General features: G+C 43.4%; 1 protein-coding gene and 1 long non-coding RNA gene across 3 annotated transcripts in view; one reads left to right on the top strand and one right to left on the bottom strand.

Annotated features, from left to right (window-relative positions):
- Nucleotides 1-4,448, bottom strand: part of CUL3 (cullin 3) — a 106,694-nt gene extending 102,246 nt beyond the window's left edge. Inside the window, exon 1 of one of the 2 annotated variants that reach the window (XM_032277652.1) lies at nt 4,004-4,448. In XM_032277652.1, the coding sequence (XP_032133543.1) occupies nt 4,004-4,069 (66 nt within the window). In that variant the 5' untranslated portion in view covers nt 4,070-4,448. The remainder of the gene's footprint in view (nt 1-4,003) is intronic. The other variant, XM_032277650.1, reaches the window with a different exon arrangement.
- Nucleotides 4,449-4,876: 428 nt separating this feature from the next.
- The window catches only part of LOC116551457, a 40,561-nt gene continuing 26,287 nt past the window's right edge, over nt 4,877-19,150 (top strand). The window contains exon 1 of the long non-coding RNA XR_004268947.1: nt 4,877-5,120. This is a non-coding gene — a long non-coding RNA (uncharacterized LOC116551457). The remainder of the gene's footprint in view (nt 5,121-19,150) is intronic.

The raw sequence follows: 19,150 nt of genomic DNA, 5'->3' as shown, positions 1-19,150 counted from the left end.
TGGAGGTGGAGGCTGCAGTGAGCTGAGATTACGCCACTATACTCCAGCCTGGGTGGCAGAGCAAGACTCTGTCTCAAAAAAGAAAAAAATGCATTCAAAACCCTACAAAGAATCTGATTTTACTGTTGAAAATTTATCTGTAGTATTATGCATCTACAAAATATAAGTTCACTCTTATCACTCTATTTTGCAATGAAAACAATCTCAAAACATAATTCTATACTTTTTTTACACGTCAATTTGTAAAGCAGTCTGAAATGCACCTGAGACTCAGGAGAGTCTCGCTCTGTGGTCCAGGCTGGGGAATGAGAGAAATGGGGGTTGGGGGAGTTGGGGGGTACATTTTGGTCAAAGGGTACAAGCTGCAAGATGAATAAATTGTGGAGATCAAATGTGCAGCACGGTAAGAATAGTTAATAATACTATATTGCATATTTGAAATTTGCTAAGACAGTAGACCTTAATTGCTCTCATCACACAGACATTAAAAAACCAAGTATTTGTGAGGTGATTATATGTTAGCTTCACGGTAGTAATCATTTCACAATGTATACAACTATCAAAACCTCATGTTGTCCACCTTAAACATATACAATTAATTTTTTTTTCCTGAGACAGTCTTGCTCTGTCACCCAGGCTGGCGGCACCACCTCAGCTCACTGCAACCTCTGCCTCCCGGGTTCAAGTGATTCTCGTGCCTTAGCCTCCCGAGTAGCTGGGATTACAGGTGCGTGTCACCACCCCTGGCAAATGTTTGTATTTTTAGCAGAGGCAGGGGTTTGCATGATGGGCAGGCTAGTCTCCAACTCCTAACCTCAGGTGATCTGCCCACCTCACCCCCGCAAAGTGCTGGGATTACAGGTGTGAGCCACTACGCCTGGACTTTCGGTGAAACTATAATTTCTCTTAAGTTACAGTAACTATATATCCAAACAACAGATGTAAAATACAATAATTTTTAAATATGTGCATATGTGTAACCATAAACAATTAAGGATGTACCTATGTATAACCATAAACAATGTTTCTTTTTTTTGAGATAGTTTCACTTTTATTGCCCAAGCTGGAGTGCTATGGCTTGATATCAGTGTTGCCCAGGCTAGAGTGCAACGGTGTGATCTCAGCTCACTGCAACCTCCGCCTCCCAAATTCAAGCGATTCTTCTGCCTCAGCCTCCTGAGTAGCTGGGACTACAGGCACCCGCCACCAGGCCCCACTTTTTTTTTGTATTTTTAGTAGAGATGAGATTTCACCATGTTGGCCAGGCTGGTCTCAGACACTTGACCTCCGGTGATCCACCTGCCTCGGCCCCAAAACACTAAACTGCTGGGATCACAGGTGTGAGCCACCTCGTCTGGCCACATTTTTTCTTTATGTGATACTATGCATTAACTACTTTTGACTATCAACTTATGCAGTCTGCAGTTATGTATAAAATTGCTGGAAGACAGGAATTTTGAAGGTCTACAAGCACATGGTTAACAAGATAAATCTACAAAATACCATACCACTGAGATATTCGGCTATCTGTAACAAAGTCTCATAAACTATAACAATTTTTTTTCTTTTTTTGAGACAGAGTTTCACTCTTGTTGCCTAGAGTGCAATGGTGCAACCTCTGCCTCCTGGGTTCAAGCAATTCTCCTGCTTCAGCCTCCCCAGTAGCTCGGACTACAGGCACCCACCACCACATCCAGCTAATTTTTTGTATTTTAGTAGAGACGGGATTTCACCGTGTGGGTCAGGATGGTCTCAATCTCCTGACTTCATGATCTGCCTGCTTCGGCCTCCCCAAATGCTGGGATTACAGACCTGAGCCACCGCGCCCAGCCAAACTAGAATTGTTATTTTCAATGGGAACCACTTATGAATGTTATTGATACTTAGTAACGAAAAATTTTAGAAATCAGCAGCTATTAACTACTGAATATCAAAACAAGTCACTCACATATAACCTGAAGGAGAAGTTATTCACAGAATGGGCCCAAATTAGCTCATAACCATAAACGAAGCTAAAAAAAAAAAAAATTCAGTTCCAGTACTATGTGGTAACCTATCATACAATTTTATTATACTGGTCAGCTAAAGGAATAATGAAATTCTCTCCCATCTCTTCTCCTCAACAATACTAGCTCCAGAAGGCAGGGATCTTGGTCTTTTTAGCTATACAGACAAACCCGCAGAACAGTGCCTCGCACATAATATTCAGTATTCGTTGAACAAATAAAATGATGGCAAAACAGGTAAGACCAGGGAAACCTGAAGAGATCAAAGAGTTTGATTACACACAGATGAAAGTACAACTGGTCAATCAGAAGGCCGTTAACGTGAGTGAGTTGATATCAAATGTAACTTACTCCACATTTTAGAAAAAAAATCTTTAAAACTTCAGAATTCAAGAATGAGGAGTGTACGACCGCAAACACTCCTAGAAAATCTGTTGCACAAAACTATTAACTTCATAAAATTCTAAATTCTAAACTCTACTTTTAAATGGTCAGAATTTAGCAGGAAAATTATTAATATTACTCACAAATTCATAAAGCCAACTCTTTGCCCAATTATAAAGGAAAACATACTAGTAAACTTCGTTAGCACTCTGTCAATACTGCTGACTTCCTGATGTAATTTCTCACGTTTACTTATAAAAAGGTTTGAAACATTCAAAAAGCCTTTATTATCAAAAACACTTAATTCTCCTAAATACATCGTACCTATTTACACAAAGCAGAAGTTTCCTCACACTGACTTGAGTATTAGTGTTCTTGCAATTTCAGAATTCTCCATCAGGTGTATCCTTTTCAATTTTAGGAATTCAAAAAGGTCCTCAGGTTCTCTGGGACTAAATTACTTAACTCAACTGGGGCATATTTAGATAATAAGTCTTTTCCCCACTACAACTGCACTTCAGGAAAAGCAAAGTGACAATAAATTCCTCTCTTATACCTGCACATCATATGAAGTATTTGTGAATCTAAGAAGGGAAGACCAAGATCTTTCTCTAATTTTACTTTTAAAAATCTTCTGTCCAATTGCTAGTTCGTCTGTCTTGATGTATGCCTTTTATTGTAGCAACATGGGCAAGTATGTCCAGTTTGTTAACAACAGAACATTTTAATTGCTTGCCATAAGGTATCTGAATCAGATATGACACCCAAAGTTATACCCTACGTTCTAAACACCAAAAGGGTACGACTCAACGTAACGCCAAAAAAGTAAGTTTCTGAGCAGAATGCGTTTGCTGTCACTGAAACCGATGAAAGAAAGCAACTCCACAAGGCGACTACGCTCATTCTTTGGGCTCCCAAGGCTGAGAAATGGAGAACCAATTGTCCGGTTCGCTCTCTGTGGCTTCCCCCCGGCCTTCCTCCGAGTGGCGAGGCAATCCTGCACAAGTTTGTAAAGTGCTTAGGCGGCTTGCGGGATGAAAGACGCTATAAATACACCCCATGTTACTAGTTTATGATCACTGAGCATTCCGTGCAACCACTGTCACTGCGTCGAGGGCAGGTTGATGGCATAGCCCTTCCTGGGAAGGGGGACACAGGGCAGCCTTTTCATCACCCTAAAAGCTAGGCTGGGTTATTTTGGAAAGTGCAGCGAAACCCCACGTGAAAAGTTCCACACATGCCCCACACAGGGAGGACTCCGCCGCGGCCAGCAGTGCAGGAGACTGGGCCTACACCCGGGCAACGTGGGGAAGCGTGGGGCAGCCGAGGGGCCCTAGCCGCAGCCGACGCCCACGGGGCGGCTGGAGAAGCAGCTCCCAGACGGGGGCGCGGCGCCAGGCCCGGGCTCCCGGCGCGGAGAACGGCCCGGGAGGGCGGCCGCGCAGAGGCCCCGAGCCGCCCGCTTGCTGGGAAGGCTCGCGCCCCGCGGCCGGCGGGCGTGGGGGAGGGGAGGCCGGGCCTGCGGCCTGTTGGGGGAGTTCAGCCCGGGCCTCGCGTGCGGCTCTCGGCCCGGCCCCCGGCCCCGGGGTCCCGGACGCCGGGGAGAGACTCACCGGAAAGGCCCGGATCCGCATCTTGGTGTCCTTCCGGCTGCCCGTGCCTTTGCTCAGATTCGACATGGTGCTCGTCCCCTCCCCGGCGGCGGCTTCAGGTCGCGCTCCGCGGCGCCGGTGTCACATTTAAGGCGGGCGGGCAGGCGAGGGGCGACGCTGGGGGCGGCGGCGGCGCGGCCCCCGGGCAGGGCTAGGGAGCTGGCCGGCCCCTGGGCAGCCGCGGCGGCGGCGGGGACGACGGCGGCGGCTCGGGCTCCGGCGACTCCGACGCGGCTGGGGAGCTGCGCTGGCGCGGCGGCTCCGCGGGGTCCCCCTTAGGCCCGGCTCCGCTCCCTTTATCGCGCTCCTCCGCGATGGCGGCGGCGGCGGCGACGGACAAACATCTCACTGCGCAGGCCGAACGTCGTCCTCCTCCTCCTCCTTCTCCTCCTCCGCCTGAGCGAGACGAGATCCGGCCCAGAGGGTGGAGGGGGGAGGAGGGAGGGAGGAGAGCCGGAGAGTGAGAGATGCGGGGGGAGGGAGGTGGGAGGACGGGAGGGGGAAGCGGGCGGCCGCGGCGGGGACGCTCAGATCTCGCGAGAAGAGGGCGAGCGCGCTACTCCTCGTGGGGCGGGGCGAAGCCCGGGAGCGGGAGGACGCCACCGGAGGGGAGGAGGGGAACGGGGAGTTGGGGGGAGTGGGTGGGGCCGGCGGGGAGGGGGGGGGGGGGGGGGAGAGAAAAGGGGGCGTGGCTAAGGGCAGGAGGCTTAAGCTGCCTTTTTGAAAGAGGAGCGCCAGGTCCCGGGTCCTGGGCGGAGGTGGTTGCTGATTGGTGGAACTGCATGTGGGGTTGGCGGGGCGGGGGGTCCTGGTCACGTGGGGGGAGTGGGCGGGGGAAGTTCGAAGAGCCGGAGCAGGATCGTAGTGGGCTGGGCCCCACTGGGCTGAGATGAGAGGTTAGTCTGGAGAAAGAGCGTGGGGTGCTAGATAGATAACTATGTCCGGGACTGGTTCCTGTGTTTTTCTAGGGCATGTGGACTAGGGATGGGTACTTGAGCAGGAGCCAGCAACTTGAATGAAGCGTTTGTGCAGGAGTTACCTGCATTGTCGGAAATTACTGTCCTGTGTGCTCAACAAGGTATTCGGACTGGGTGTGCACACAACAACTCTCAGGACTGGAGGGTGGAAATTTAATCTACAAAGTGCCCTTAAACTGCAAAAACTTCGGGACCTCTTGATTCACTGATATTTTTTGGTGGACCCAGGGCTTGTTAATGTTAAAACCTGTTTTTCATTGCTATCAGAAAAAAATGACAGCTCCATTAATGAAATGCAGCATTTGGTAAATGATGTTAAATGGAATGATAGAAAGCTAACTTTAACCAACCAGATGAGTCATTTCTGCTATTACCAAGAGTACTGGAGGTTTTTAAAGCCAAAATTACTGTCTGATACCGTTGCTGTATATTTGAAAAGTTTTGTCTTTTGGTTTTGGGGGAGAGGGGTTTGGTCATTTTATAGTCAAAATGTCTAATCTGACTCATGATTTTGCTGTCCATTTATTATGAATTATACTTCCTCATTTACCTACTTGCCCAAGTGCTGTTATGTTTGGGTTTTTGACTCTGCAAGGGAGTATGCGAGTGCCTACTAAAGTTTGTCATCTTCCTATTTTAATGAAGCAGCTGTTTTGGGGATGGATATGTACATTTAGAAGCTGAAATTGTAATACTTTAAATAGCAAACTTAATATAAAGTGAAATACACTTATTTGTTGACTGTAAGGTTGAATTTACCCTAAATTAACCCTGATGAGTAAGCTTATGAGTTGTTGCGCTTAAATCCCCTACTCGGTTGAAACACCCCATTGCAAATACCATATTTTCTTGTTTTTTTTTTTTCTGTGGGCGTTTTTTGGTATTGGCTAATTAAAGCAGGAGCTTAAAAAACAAGAATGTTGCTTAAGATAATACCTAAATACTGAGGCTAAAAATAGGTTATCAAGAATTGATAAACTAAGATTGGGAGGCGCTCTGACTTCAATATAAGATAATGTCAGTATTGGGTAGGAGTTTATAATCTGTATGCTAATTGAACCTTTATTTCCATAATATTAGAATATAATAACAAACAATGTTTTCCTGTTGTTTGTACTCTGGTATGGCCCAGTTTCTTTGTACTGTAAGAATATATGTTCAGAACAAGGATCGCTGAGAAGCCATAAAAATAAATTTAACAGTAGTGTCACCTCGGCTTCCTGCAACCTCTGCCTTCCTGGCAAAAAAAAAAAAAAAAAAGAAAATTAGTTAAAAATATATATTTAAAAATATATATATGTTCTTGGAGCCATTGTTTGAATCCCAATTCTGCCACTTTACTAGTTGTGTTATGTGTCTTTTGGGGCATGGAGTTGACAATGCCTAGAGTTCCTCATCTGTAAAATGGAGACAATAACAATACTTCCTCCTTGGGCTACTATGAAATTTAAATAAGTGAATACATTTTTAAAAGCTCTGAGAGTTGGGCATGGAGCAGCCACTTGCCACCTATATTGGCTGTTATTAACATGGGCATTAAAGCCAAGGTTATACTACTTCCTTTATTCAATAGGCAGGTTTCTTTAAAAAAACACTTGTATGCTTTTATAAAATGAATCATATTTTGAAATTAAGCCAGTCACTGACATTTGGATCTCTCAGTCCAATAAAATATTTTCTGATAAGCTAAGGAGTCAATATAGGTTTGACTTTATATTGGCAAGGGCATTAAAAAGGAACAACTAGCATAGACTATCCCCATCATTTATTAAAAAGTATTTTAACCTCAGAAATGGGGAAGATCCATTTTTGAATAAATGACAGTTCCTTGAATTTACCAGCCTCAGGATGAACAATGCGTCACACTGATTTTTCTCATTTCACTGTGAACTTAAGGAGATGTCATAGGTCAGCATTTAGGAAATCATTACATTAAGGCATATTTCTACTTAATTGTAAAGCATATAGTAAATATGGTAACTCTAATGTATTCGTTTTGTGAACCCAGATTTTCATATGTTGGTGTTGCTTAACCAAAATTTAGCTGCAGCTAAAAGAATCATTATAAACTGTGTCTTCCCTTGGCTATTAACCACCAACACTCAGAAAAACGATTCAAAATGAATTTTTCATTAAGAAGTCTGCTCATTTATTTGTTCAGTTATTCATTTATTCAAGAATTATTGTTGAATGGCTACTGTATGTCAGAAACTAGGGTGAATGAGACAGATGGGACCTGCCATCACATCCTGTTTCACATCTCACAGTTTGTAAACCACAGTCCCACTTTGGATTTGGCCCCAACTTTGTATATACTTCAGTCCAGAAATCAGATATTTTCCTTCCTAAGGAAGCAGCATCCTCAAAATGTATACAAAATACTTTCTGAAGCAGCAGTAGACTTTTTCTGTGCCCAGTTATATTCCCTGACTTGAAGATAGCAAGTAAACTTTCAGGATGTTGCTTTTCTGCAAACTGCCACCTAATCCAGCAGAGAAAGCAGCACCGGAATAGGAACGCACTAGATCTTGCATGCCTGGCGATTGGTATTCCTACTCATGCTGACAGTGTCCTGACACAGGAAAACAGTGGCCTCATTTTCATTTATTCTTTCCACTTATTCGTATGGAGCACGTGCAGTCAGAGAGATCAGGCAGTTGAGTGGGCCAGTCTCTTTCCCACATCCTGGTCTGTAAAAGAGGAATGTAAGGTGTGAGGAGCTGGTGAAAGGAAGTAATAGCCTCTTCTTGACCATCAGTTTCTAGGTATTCAGGATACCAAGTCACTTTAATCAGTGTTTCAGATCTGCTGATTTTATTATATGGATATTGGTTATTAAAATAGCTCAAAGCCCACCATTTCAATTAGAAAAACCTGTTCAATGGTTTTGAGTAGACCAAGACTATGTTAGAGAAAGAAAATGTTTTTCAAATTGAAAGGCAAAGATGTATAGATATTATCAGCTCCTGGAATGGAAGGGCTAGATCTTCTGCTTTCTTGTCTCTACCAGGCAACTAATGAGTATTATAGGCCATTAGATGTGGAGTTGTACATATTTAGGGTAGTGGCATGTGTATGTGCATTACGAGATGACATATTATTGATGAGTACCCCATTGAGAACATAACCACAGATGCTTAAATACGTGAAAACTGTAAGCCTTCTCCATGTACCTTTTCTACTGTGTCCTTAAAATTTTCCTTACATATTGAGACAAAAAGCATATGAGACATATGAGCATATGAGACAAGTTGCATCTTAAACTAAAAAATTTTAAATGTCTGATTGTATCATAAAAATCCATCTCAGTTTTTCATCACCCTGTCATGAAAAGAAAATCATTTCCCTGGTAGCTCTGGAAATATTCTGGTTGGCTTGGATAGTGTTCTGTTTATTCCACATATACCTAATAAATTAATATTCTGGAAATAAAAATATCTATACGACCAACTAACCTAATTTAACATAATATGGATTCTCAATTTAAAAATGTAGGCATGGCATCTATGTAATCTTATTTCAAAGAAAAAGAATTTCTTCTTATTGATACCATTGTAACAGTAAGTGTATCAAGAAATCCCCAGGGGACCGTTATGAGTATGTATTGCTTTCATTCATGACAAGTAAAGTATACATTCAGATTTATAACTCATCAGCTCTGTCTTTGTGAAGTAAGTTAATTTTGGAGTTGAGATAAAGCATTGTGCCAAAAGAGCTATAAAAGTAATAGTCTAAAATTTATACTAGATTTAGTAATTGTATGAATTATAAATACTACACTGGTCAAATATAATAAAATGGCTAAAATGGAATTATTATTATTTTTTTTTGAGACAGAGTGGAGTGAAGTGGCATGATCTCAGCCCACTGCAACCTCTGGGTTCAAGCAGTTCTCCTGCCTCAGCCTCCCAAGTAGCTGAAACTACAGGCACGCACCACCATGCCCAGCTAATTTTTTGTATTTTTAATACAGATGGAGTTTCACCATGTTGGCCAGCTGGTCTCAAACTCCTGACCTTGTGATCCACCTGCCTCAGCCTCCCAAAGTGCTGGGATTACAGGCATGAGCCACCTCACCTGGCAATGGCATTATCTTTAAACTTCTTTAATAAGCTATTTGTCTTCAGTTCCTAATAAAACTATATTCCTAATTCATATCTAAAACCGATAGATATCAAAATCTGAGAGAAGGAGCCCTTGTAAAGAGAAGAACCTTTAAAAGTCTAAAAGATAAGAGAATTGTTGGGGTCAGGTGGGCATGGTGGCTCACACCTGTAATCCCAGCACTTTGGGAGGCCAAGGCGGGCAGATCACCTGAGGTTAGGAGTTCAAGACCAGCTTGACCAATGTGGGAAACCCCATCTCTACTAAAAATGCAAAAAATTAGCCGGGCATGGTGGTGGGTACCTGTAATCTCAGCTACTTGGGAGGCTGAAGCAGGAGAATCACTTGAACCCGGGAGGTGGAGGTTGCAGTGAACCAAGATTGTGCCATTGCATTCCAGCCTGGACTCCCAAGAGCAAAACTCTGTCTCAAAAAAAAAAAAAAAGAAAAAAAATTGTTGGGGCCTATTTCTAGCCCAAAATTGATAGCACGAATTCCTAGAGTAAGTTGACTTTTAAGTTGTTGGTCTCTGAGTCCTCTAATTTTTGTGTGGTTGGATATTGGGCAAAAAACCCCTTTAATGGACAGTTATGAAATAGCGTGACAGGTGGATGCCTTGTTAGGATAAAACCAGCAACTTTACATTGAACCCAATTAAAAACCTTTTAAAGAATTTTTATGTATGAGAAATTGATTAAAAATGGTATCGAAATTTTCTGTTACTGAAATTCTCATTGAGAAGTGGCTATTTCTACATGAACCTTTGGTTTTTTGTTTTTTGTCTTTGAGAAAAAAATCTACTTTAGATGCTTGTTGTAAAGGCAGTTTCCTATCCTTCTGTTAATTCGTATAGTGATGTTTGTCCTTTCTTTGGGAGGGGAGGAGGTATTTCCTATTAGCACACTGGTCTCTTGTTTATTTTTTTTTAAATTTATTTTATTGCATTTTAGCTTTTGGGGTACATGTGAAGAACATGCAAGATTGTTGCATAGGTACACACGTGGCAGTGTGATTTGCTGCCTTCCTCCCCATCACCTATATCTGGCATTTCTCCCCATGCTATCTCTCCCCAACTCCCCACCCCCTGCTGACCTTCCCCTATTTCCCCCCAACAGACCCCAGTGTGTAGTGCTCCCCTCCCTGTGTCCATGTGTTCTCATCGTTCAACACCCGCCTATGAGTGAGAACATGCGGTGTTTGATCTTCTGCTCTTGTATCAGCTTGATGAGAATGATGGTTTCCAGGTTCATCCATGTCCCTGCAAAGGACACAAACTCATCGTTTTTGATGGCTGTATAATATTCCATGGTGTATATGTGCCACATTTTCCCTGTCCAGTCTATCATTGATGGGCATTTGGGTTGGTTCCAGGTCTTTGCTATTGTAAACAGTGCTGCAATGAACATTCGTGTGCATGTGTCCTTATAATAGAACGATTTGTAATCCTTTGGATATATACCCAGTAATGGGATTGCTGGGTCAAATGGAATTTCTATTTCTAGGTCCTTGAGGAATCGCCACACTGTCTTCCACAATGGTTGAATTAATTTACCCTCCCACCAACAGTGTAAAAGTGTTCCTATTTCTCCACATCTTCTCCAACATCTGTTGTCTCTAGATTGTTGAATGATTGCCATTCTAACTGGCATGAGATGGTATCTCAATGTAGTTTTGATTTGCATTTCTCTAATGACCAGTGATGATGAGCATTTTTTCATATGTTTGTTGGCCTCATGTATGTCTTCTTTTGTAAAGTGTTTGGTCATATCCTTTGCCCACTTTTGAATGGGCTTGTTTTTTTTACTTGTAAATCTGTTTTAGTTCTTTGTAAATTCTGGATATCAGCCCTTTGTGAGATGGCTAAACTGCAAAAATTTTTTCCCATTCTGTTGGTTGCCAATTCACTCTAATGACTGTTTCTTTTGCTGTGCAGAAGCTGTGAAGTTTGATTAGGTCCCATTTGTCTATTTTGGCTTTTGTTGCCAATGCTTTTGGTGTTTTGGTCATGAAGTCCTTGCCTATGCCTATGTCCTGAATTGTTTTGCCCAGATTTTCTTCTAGAGTTTTTATGGTGTTAGGTCTTACGTTTAAGTCTTTAATCCATCTGGAGTTAATTTTAGTGTATGGTGTCCGGAAGGGGTCCAGTTTCTGCTTTCTGCACATGGCTAGCCAGTTTTCCCAACACCATTTATTAAACAGGGAATCTTTCCCCATTGCTTGTTTTTGTCAGGTTTGTCAAAGATCGGATGGTTGTAGATATGATGTGTTGCCTCCGAGGCCTCTGTTCTGTTCCATTGGTCTATATCTCTATTTTGCTACCAGTACCATGTTGTTTTGATTACTATAGCCTTGTAGTATAGTTTGAAGTCCGATAGTGTGATGCCTCCTGCTTTGTTCTTTTTGCTTAGAATTGACTTGGCTATGCAGGCTCTCTTTTGGTTCCATATGAAGTTTAAGGTGTTTTTTTCCAGTTCTGTGAAGAAGGTCATTGGTAGCTTGATGGGGATAGCCTTGAATCTGTAAATTACTTTGGGCAGTATGGCCATTTTCACGATATTGATTCTTCCTAACCATGACCATGGAATGTTTCTCCATCTGTTTGTGTCCTCTCTTATTTCGTTGAGCAGTGGCTTGTAGTTCTCCTTGAAGAGGTCCTTTACATTCCTTGTTAGTTGTATTCCTAGGTATTTTATTCTCTTTGTGGCAATTGTGAATGACAGTTCGTTCTTTATTTGGCTCTTTAAGTCTTTTATTGGCGTATAGGAATGCATGTGATTTTTGCACATTGATTTTGTATCCTGAGACTTTGCTGAAGTTGCTTATCAGTTTCAGGAGATTTTGGGCTGAGACTACGGGGTCTTCTAGATGTACAAACATGTCATCTGCAAATAGAGACAATTTGACTTCCTCCTTTCCTATTTGAATGCCCTTTATTTCTTTTTCTTGCCTGATTGCTCTGGCTAGAACTTCCAATACTATATTGAATAGGAGTGGTGAGAGAGGGCATCCTTGTCTGGTGCCACATTTCAAAGGGAATGCTTCCAGTTTTTGCCCATTCAGTATGATATTGGCTGTTGGTTTGTCATAAATAGCTTTTATTATTTTGAGATATGTTCTGTCAATACCTAGCTTATTGAGGGTTTTTAGCATAAAGGGCTGTTGTATTTTGTCAAAGACCTTCTCTGCATCAATTGAGATAATCATGTGATTTTTGTCTTTGGTTCTGTTTATGTGGTGAATTACGTTTATAGACTTGCGTATGTTGAACCAGCCTTGCATCCGTGGGATGAAGCCTACTCGATCATGGTGGATAAGCTTTTTGATGTGCTGTTGCAATCGGCTTGCCAGTATTTTATTGAAGATTTTTGCGTCTATGTTCATCATGGATATTGGCCTGAAGTTTTCTTTTCTTGTCGAGTCTCTGCCGGGTTTTGGTATCAGGATGATGTTGGTCTCATAAAATGATTTGGGAAGGATTCCCTCTTTTTGTATTGTTTGGAATAGTTTCAGAAGGAATGAAACCAGCTCCTCTTTGTATGTCTGATAGAATTCGGCTGTGAATCCGTCTGGACCTGGGCTTTTTTTGGGTGGTAGGCTCTTAATTGCTGCCTCAACTTCAGACCTTGTCATGGGTCTGTTCAGGGTTTCGGCTTCTTCCTGGTTTAGGCTTGGGAGGAGGCAAGTGTCCAGGAATTTATCCATTTCTTCCAGTTTTCCTAGTTTATTTGCATAGAGGTGTTTGTAGTAATCTCTGATGATGGTTTGAATTTCTGTGGAATCTGTGGTGATATCCCCTTTATCATTTTTTATTGCATCAATTTGGTTATTCTCTCTTTTTTTTTTTTTATTAATCTGGCTAGTGGTCTGTCTATTTTGTTGATCTTTTCAAAAAACCAGCTCCTGGATTTATTGATTTTTTGAAGGGTTTTTGTGTTTCTATCTCCTTCAATTCTGCTCTGATCTTAGCTATTTCTTGTCTTCTGCTAGACTTTGAGTTTTTTTGATCTTGCTCCTCTAGCTCTTTCAGTTTTGACGATAGGGTGTTAATTTTTAATCTCTCCTTGCTTCTCATGTGGGCACTTATTGCTATATATTTTCCTCTAGAGACTGCTTTAAATGTGTCCCAGAGATTCTGGTATGTTGTGTCTTCATTCTCATTGGTTTCGAAGAACATCTTTATTTCTGCCTTCATTTCATTGTTTATCCAGTCAACATTCAAGAGCAAGTTGTTCAGTTTCCATGAAGCTGTGTGGTTCTGGGTTAGTTTTTGAATTCTGAGTTCTAACTTGATTGCACTGTGGTCTGTGAGACTGTTTGTTATGATTTCTGTTCTTTTGCATTTGCTGAGGAGTGATTTACTCCCAATTATGTGGTCAATTTTAGAGTAGGTGTGATGTGGTGCTGAGAAGAATGTGTATTCTGTGGATTTGCGGTGGAGAGTTCTGTAAATGTCTATTAGGTTTGCTTGGTCCAGGTCTGAGTTCAAGTCCTGGATATCCTTGTTAATTTTCTGTCTGGTTGATCTGTCTAATATTGACAATGGGGTGTTAAAGTCTCCACTATAATTGTGTGGGAGTGTAAGTCTCTTTGTAAGTCATTATGAACTTGCCTTATGTATCTGGGTGCTCTTGTATTGGTTGCGTATATATTTAGGATTGTTAGCTCTTCTTGTTGCATTGATCCTTTTACCATTATGTAATGTCCTTCTTTGTCTCTTTTGATCTTTGTGGCTTTAAAGTCTAATTTATCAGAGATGAGAATTGCAACTCTTGCTTTTTTTTGCTCTCCATTTGCTTGGTAAATCTTCCTCCATCCCTTTATTTTGAGCCTTTGTGTATCCTTGCATGTGAGATGGGTTTCCTGGATACAGCACACCGATGGGTTTTGGCTTTTTATCCAATTTGCCAGTCTGTGTCTTTTGATTGGGGCATTTAGTCCATTACATTTAGGGTTAATATTGTTATGTGTGAATTTGATACTGCCATTTTGGTGCTAGCTGGCTGTTTTGCCCATTAGTTGATGCAGATTCTTCATTGTGTTGATGCTGATTTTTCATTGTGTTGATGCTCCTTACCATTTGGCATGTTTTTGGAGTGGCTGGTACTGGTTGTTCCTTTATATGTGTAGAGCCTCTTTCAGGAGCTCTTGTAAAGCAGGTCTGGTGGTGATGAAATCACTGAGTACTTGCTTGTTCCCAAAGGATTTTATTTTTCCTTCACTTATGAAGCTTAGTTTGGTTGGATAGGAGATTCTGGGTTGAAAGTTCTTTTCTTTAAGGATGTTGAATATTGGCCCCCATTCTCTTCTGGCTTGTAGGGTTTCTGCTGAGAGATCTGCTGTGAGTCTGATGGGCTTCCCTTTGTGGGTAACCCGACCTTTCTCTCTGGCTGCCCTTAGTATTTTCTCCATTTCAACCCTGGGAATCTGACGATTATGTGCCTTGGGGTTACTCTTCGTGAGGAGTATCTTTGTGGTGTTCTCTGTATTTCCTGGACTTGAATATTGGCCTGCCTTGCTAGGTTGGGGAAGTTTTCCTGGATAATATCCTAAAGTGTATTTTCCAGCTTGGATTCATTTTCTCCGTCGCATTCAGGTACGCCTATCAAACGTAGATTAGGTCTTTTCACATAGTCCCACATTTCTTGGAGACTTTGTTCATTCCTTTTTACCCTTTTTTCTCTAATCATGTCTTCTCATTTTATTTCATTGAGTTGATCTTCAACCTCTGATATCCTTTCTTCTGCTTGGTCAATTCGGCTGTTGAAACTTGTGCATGCTTCCTGAAGTTCTCGTGTTGTGTTTTTCAATTCCATCAATTCACTTATATTCCTTTCTAATTTGTCCATTCTCATTAGCATTTCGTCAAATCTTTTTTCAAGGTTCTTAGTTTCTTTGCATTGGGTTAGAACATGTTGTTTTAGTTCACAGAAGTTTCTTACTACCCACCTTCTGAAGTTTGATTCTGTCATTTCATCACACTCATTCTCCATCCAACCTTGTTCCCTTGCTGGTGAGGCGTTGTGATCCCTTGTACGAGGAGAGGTGTTTTGGTTTCTGGTGTTTTCATCCTTTTTGCGCTGATTTCTTCCCATCTTTATGGATTTATTTTCCTGTCGTCTTTGTAGTTGCTGACTTTCAGATTGGGTGTCTGAGTGGACATTCTGTTTGTTGATGATTAGGTTATTTCTGTTTCTTGGTTTTCCCTCTGACAATCTGGCCCCTCTGCTGTAGGTCTGCTGAGGTCCACTCCAGGCCCTGCTTGCCTGGGGATCACCTGCAGCAGCTGCAGAGCAGTAAGGGTTGCTACCAGTTTTTTTTCTTCTGCTATCTTTGTCCCAGAAGGATACCTGCCAAATGTCAGTCTGATCTCTCCTTTATGAGGTGATTCTTTGGATATACAGGGGTCAGGGAGCTGCTTGAGGAGACAGTCTGTCCTTTATAGGGGCTCAAGTGCTGAGCTGTGGGCTCCGCTGTTCATTCAGAGCTGCTGGGCAGGTACGTTTAGGTCTGCTGCAGCAGAACTCATAAACCGCTTTTTGTTCCCAGGTGCTGTGTCCCAGGGAGTTAGGGGTTTATTTATGAGTTTCCGTTGTGCTGCTCCCTTTTTTTTTTTTCAGGGCTGCCCTGCCTAGCAGCGAGGCAGCCTGGTCATGGTCTGCCTGCAGAGGGTTTGCTGAGCTGCTGTGGCCTCCGCCCAGCTGCCCTGTGAACTTCCCTGCAGTATTATTTATATGGGTGTAGTTAGAACTGCCTCAGCAAAGGTGACCCGCCTGTGTATTGGCTGACTCTCTCTGTAATGGCAGGTTGCCTTGGTAATGACAGGCAGCCTCAGCAATGGCGGGTTGCCTTGGCAACGGCAGGCTGCCTCAGCAATGGCGTCCGTAGTGGTGGAGTGCCTCGGTAATGGCGGACACCCCTCCCCCGCAGAGCTGGACCGTCCTGGGTTCAGCTGCGCTTGCTGTAGAACTCTCAATCCAGAGAGTTTCTGATTGTTGTTCTTTTGTGGGGGTGGGACTGAGCCTGATCACCTGGCTCCCTGTCTCCGAGCCTTTTTTTTCTTTTTTTAGTTGAATAGTCGACTCTATCCCCGTCGCCTGTTGAAGCGGCGCCAGGCTCTGATGGATTTCCCGAGCGGCGACTCACCGCAACGGCTTAAACAGTGGCACTGAGATTCGTGGTGCTTTTTTTTTGCCCAGGAATCTCCTGGCCTGGCTCCCTGTTCAGTCCCCTCTTTAATCAGATGAATGGGCGACTTCCCAGGTCTCCAATCGCCAGCCAAAAGGGCACCCGGACCAGTGTATTTTGTACGGAGATCTGCCGGCCAGGGCGCCGACAAAGCAGCCGCGCGGGGCAAAGCAGCCACGCCAACCAAAAGAACTGTGCCGGCCACAACAGCCGCTCTGGCGACCCATGGGGCACCTCCGCCTGGGAATCTCCTGGTCCATGGGCAATAAAAATGCATCGTCCACTCACCCTCTGCACTTTCTCTGGGAGCTGCAACTCCGAGCTGTTCCTAAACGGCCATCTTGGATCTTCCCCCAGGGATCTGGTCTTGTTTTAAAGGAATCACCCACTGGGTGTGGTCTGGGTAGATAGTGGCTTCACTTCCTACCAAGGTTAGTCCGCAGGGCCTGATCTTCCCTGTCCTCTGCCCAGTTCAGCCTGTTAGTGGAGGTGTAAGGGAGGCACAGGCAATTGAACCCTCTCTTGGAAGCTCTGACTCTTGAGTAGGCGGCCGAAAAACACAGGATGGCTTGGGCTCTTCCCACAGAATGACTTTACTTGCAATTCCTGATCCTCGACTTTCCAGCTGTCCTCTGGTTCCTGCTTGTTCTCCAACCCTGGTCCTCCTACCTCCCCTAGTTTCTGTGACTCCAAACATGCCTTCCCCAGGTTCCATTTTTGCTTAAAATCATCAAAGTTTGTTTCCCCTATGTGTCACTCAGCGTCCTGGCAGGAAACAGATGGCTCACTCCAACAGGAAAATTGACAAGAGTTTAACTACGGGACTTCCACAGAGTATGGGTAGAGTTAGAGTGTGATCAAGGCATGATGAAGCATCTTAGGACTAGCAAGAGCAGGAGGCCTTGTACTGCTTCTAGGCTTGAAGGGCAAAGTGGCCACCAGAGGTTCTTGCTGTTACTATGGGAGAGAGCTGCCTGACACACTGAGGTCTTAAAAGCTACTGATGCTTTCTGACACAGTGAGAAGGCTGCCAACAGACAAAATACCTGCCTCAGTATCCTTCTGTGGGACTTCTGGCTGGTCCCTTCCATTATGTGAACCTAACTGGAAGCCAGCGCTCAAGGGAGCCATTGATGGAGTCCATAAAAGTCACCAGGGTGGCCAGGCATGGTGGCTTACATCCGTAATCCCAGCACTTTGGGAGGCCAAGGAAGGTGGATCACCTGAGGTCAGGAGTTCAAGACCAGCCTGTCTAACACGGTGAAACACCATTTCTACTAAAAATACAAGAAATTAGCCAGGTATGGAGGTGCATGCCTATAATCCCAGCTACTCGGGAGGCTGAGGCAGGAGAATCGCTTGAACACGGGAGGTGGAGGTTGCAGTGAGCCGAGACTGTTCCATTGTACTCCGGCCTGGGCAACAAGAGCGAAACTCCGTCTCAAAAAAATAAAAAATGTCACCAGGGTATAACTATCCAGGATGAAGAAAGGTAGAGAGTAGATCTGGAGAGGCTGACAAGGAATGTTTGTGTAGAAAGCTTGCAAACAAGCCCTTAGAGTGATAAAAGTAAAAAACATGTATTAATATAAATTATGGTAAAGCCCCTCATAGAGTTACAGAGTCTGTACACTTTAGGGAGGTGTCTAGCTGAGGAGGCAAATGGAGACAGGTATCCAAGGCCTGTGTCCTGCAAGGGCCTTTATCACTTAGAGGAAGGAGCACCTGTTTGCTTGATCAAAGACGCCAACTCCACTCTCAGCCATGAAGCTGTGGAAACTGAATTTGTTCTGGTGGCGGGTAGGGCCTTTTGTTTTTTTCTGATTTGCACAAAGCCACCATGTAGATTAGCAGTGGCTCTGTGCGTTGCCATGTTAACTCATATTTTAAACTGTAAAACAACAGATCACAGTGGTTAAAAATGCCAGTTCTGGAGTCAGAGTATCTGGGTTCTAATCCGAAGTCTGCAGTATATTAAGTGAGCCCCATTTATTCTCATTAGTGGCCAATAATAGTACCAACCTCATAAGACTAGTTTGAGGATTAAATGAAATAATGTAGATGAAGTATTTAGCACAGCACCCCACACACACTTTGAACTCAGAGAATATTGGAAGTTATTTTATCATTAATTTCTAATCTTATCTTTGTTTTTTCACCCCTAATTTGGGAAATGACAAATACATGTTTACTAGTTTCTTCTTCTTCTTTTTTTTTTTTTTCTGGAGACAGTCTCACTTCCCAGGCTGGAGTGCAGCCGTGCAGGTGCGATCTTGGCTCACTGCAACCTTCGCCTTCTGGATTCAAGCAGTTCTCATGTCTCAGCCCCTGAACGGCTGGGGCTGCAGGTGCACACCACCACGCCCGGCTAATTTTTTGTATTTTTAGTAAAGGTGGGTTTCACCATGTTTCCCAGGCTGGTCTCAAACTCCTGAGCTCAGGCAATCCACCTGCCTGTTTGACCTCCCAAAGCGTTAGGATAACAGGCGTGAACCACTGTGCCTGGCCTGCATTTATGCAGCTACTAGCACATTCTGTGTGTCTGTCTCTTCCCTGGTGCCTGCTTCCATTATTTCTTACACAGTGACTTCTCTTTATTCATATCTGGTACCTATACTTTCATCCTCTCTCAACCATATCACTTTCCACTCAGTATTCATCTTCCCTGAAATGTTCATTTATCTAGACCTTTCCACTAACTGTCTCTTATCTATGAAGGAATTTCCCAGGTTGAAAAAAGGAAGTCTTTTTATTAAAATTTGAAGTGCAGTCTCACTCTGTCTCCCAGGCCGGATGCAGTGCTGCAGTCACAGCTCACTGCAGCCCTGAACTCCTGGCCTCA

Source organism: Sapajus apella, unplaced genomic scaffold, assembly GCF_009761245.1.
Source record: "Sapajus apella isolate SASKATOON/1434 unplaced genomic scaffold, GSC_monkey_1.0 scaffold10, whole genome shotgun sequence".
Classification (NCBI taxonomy): domain Eukaryota; kingdom Metazoa; phylum Chordata; class Mammalia; order Primates; family Cebidae; genus Sapajus; species Sapajus apella.
This window is presented reverse-complemented; position numbering and strand designations above follow the sequence as displayed.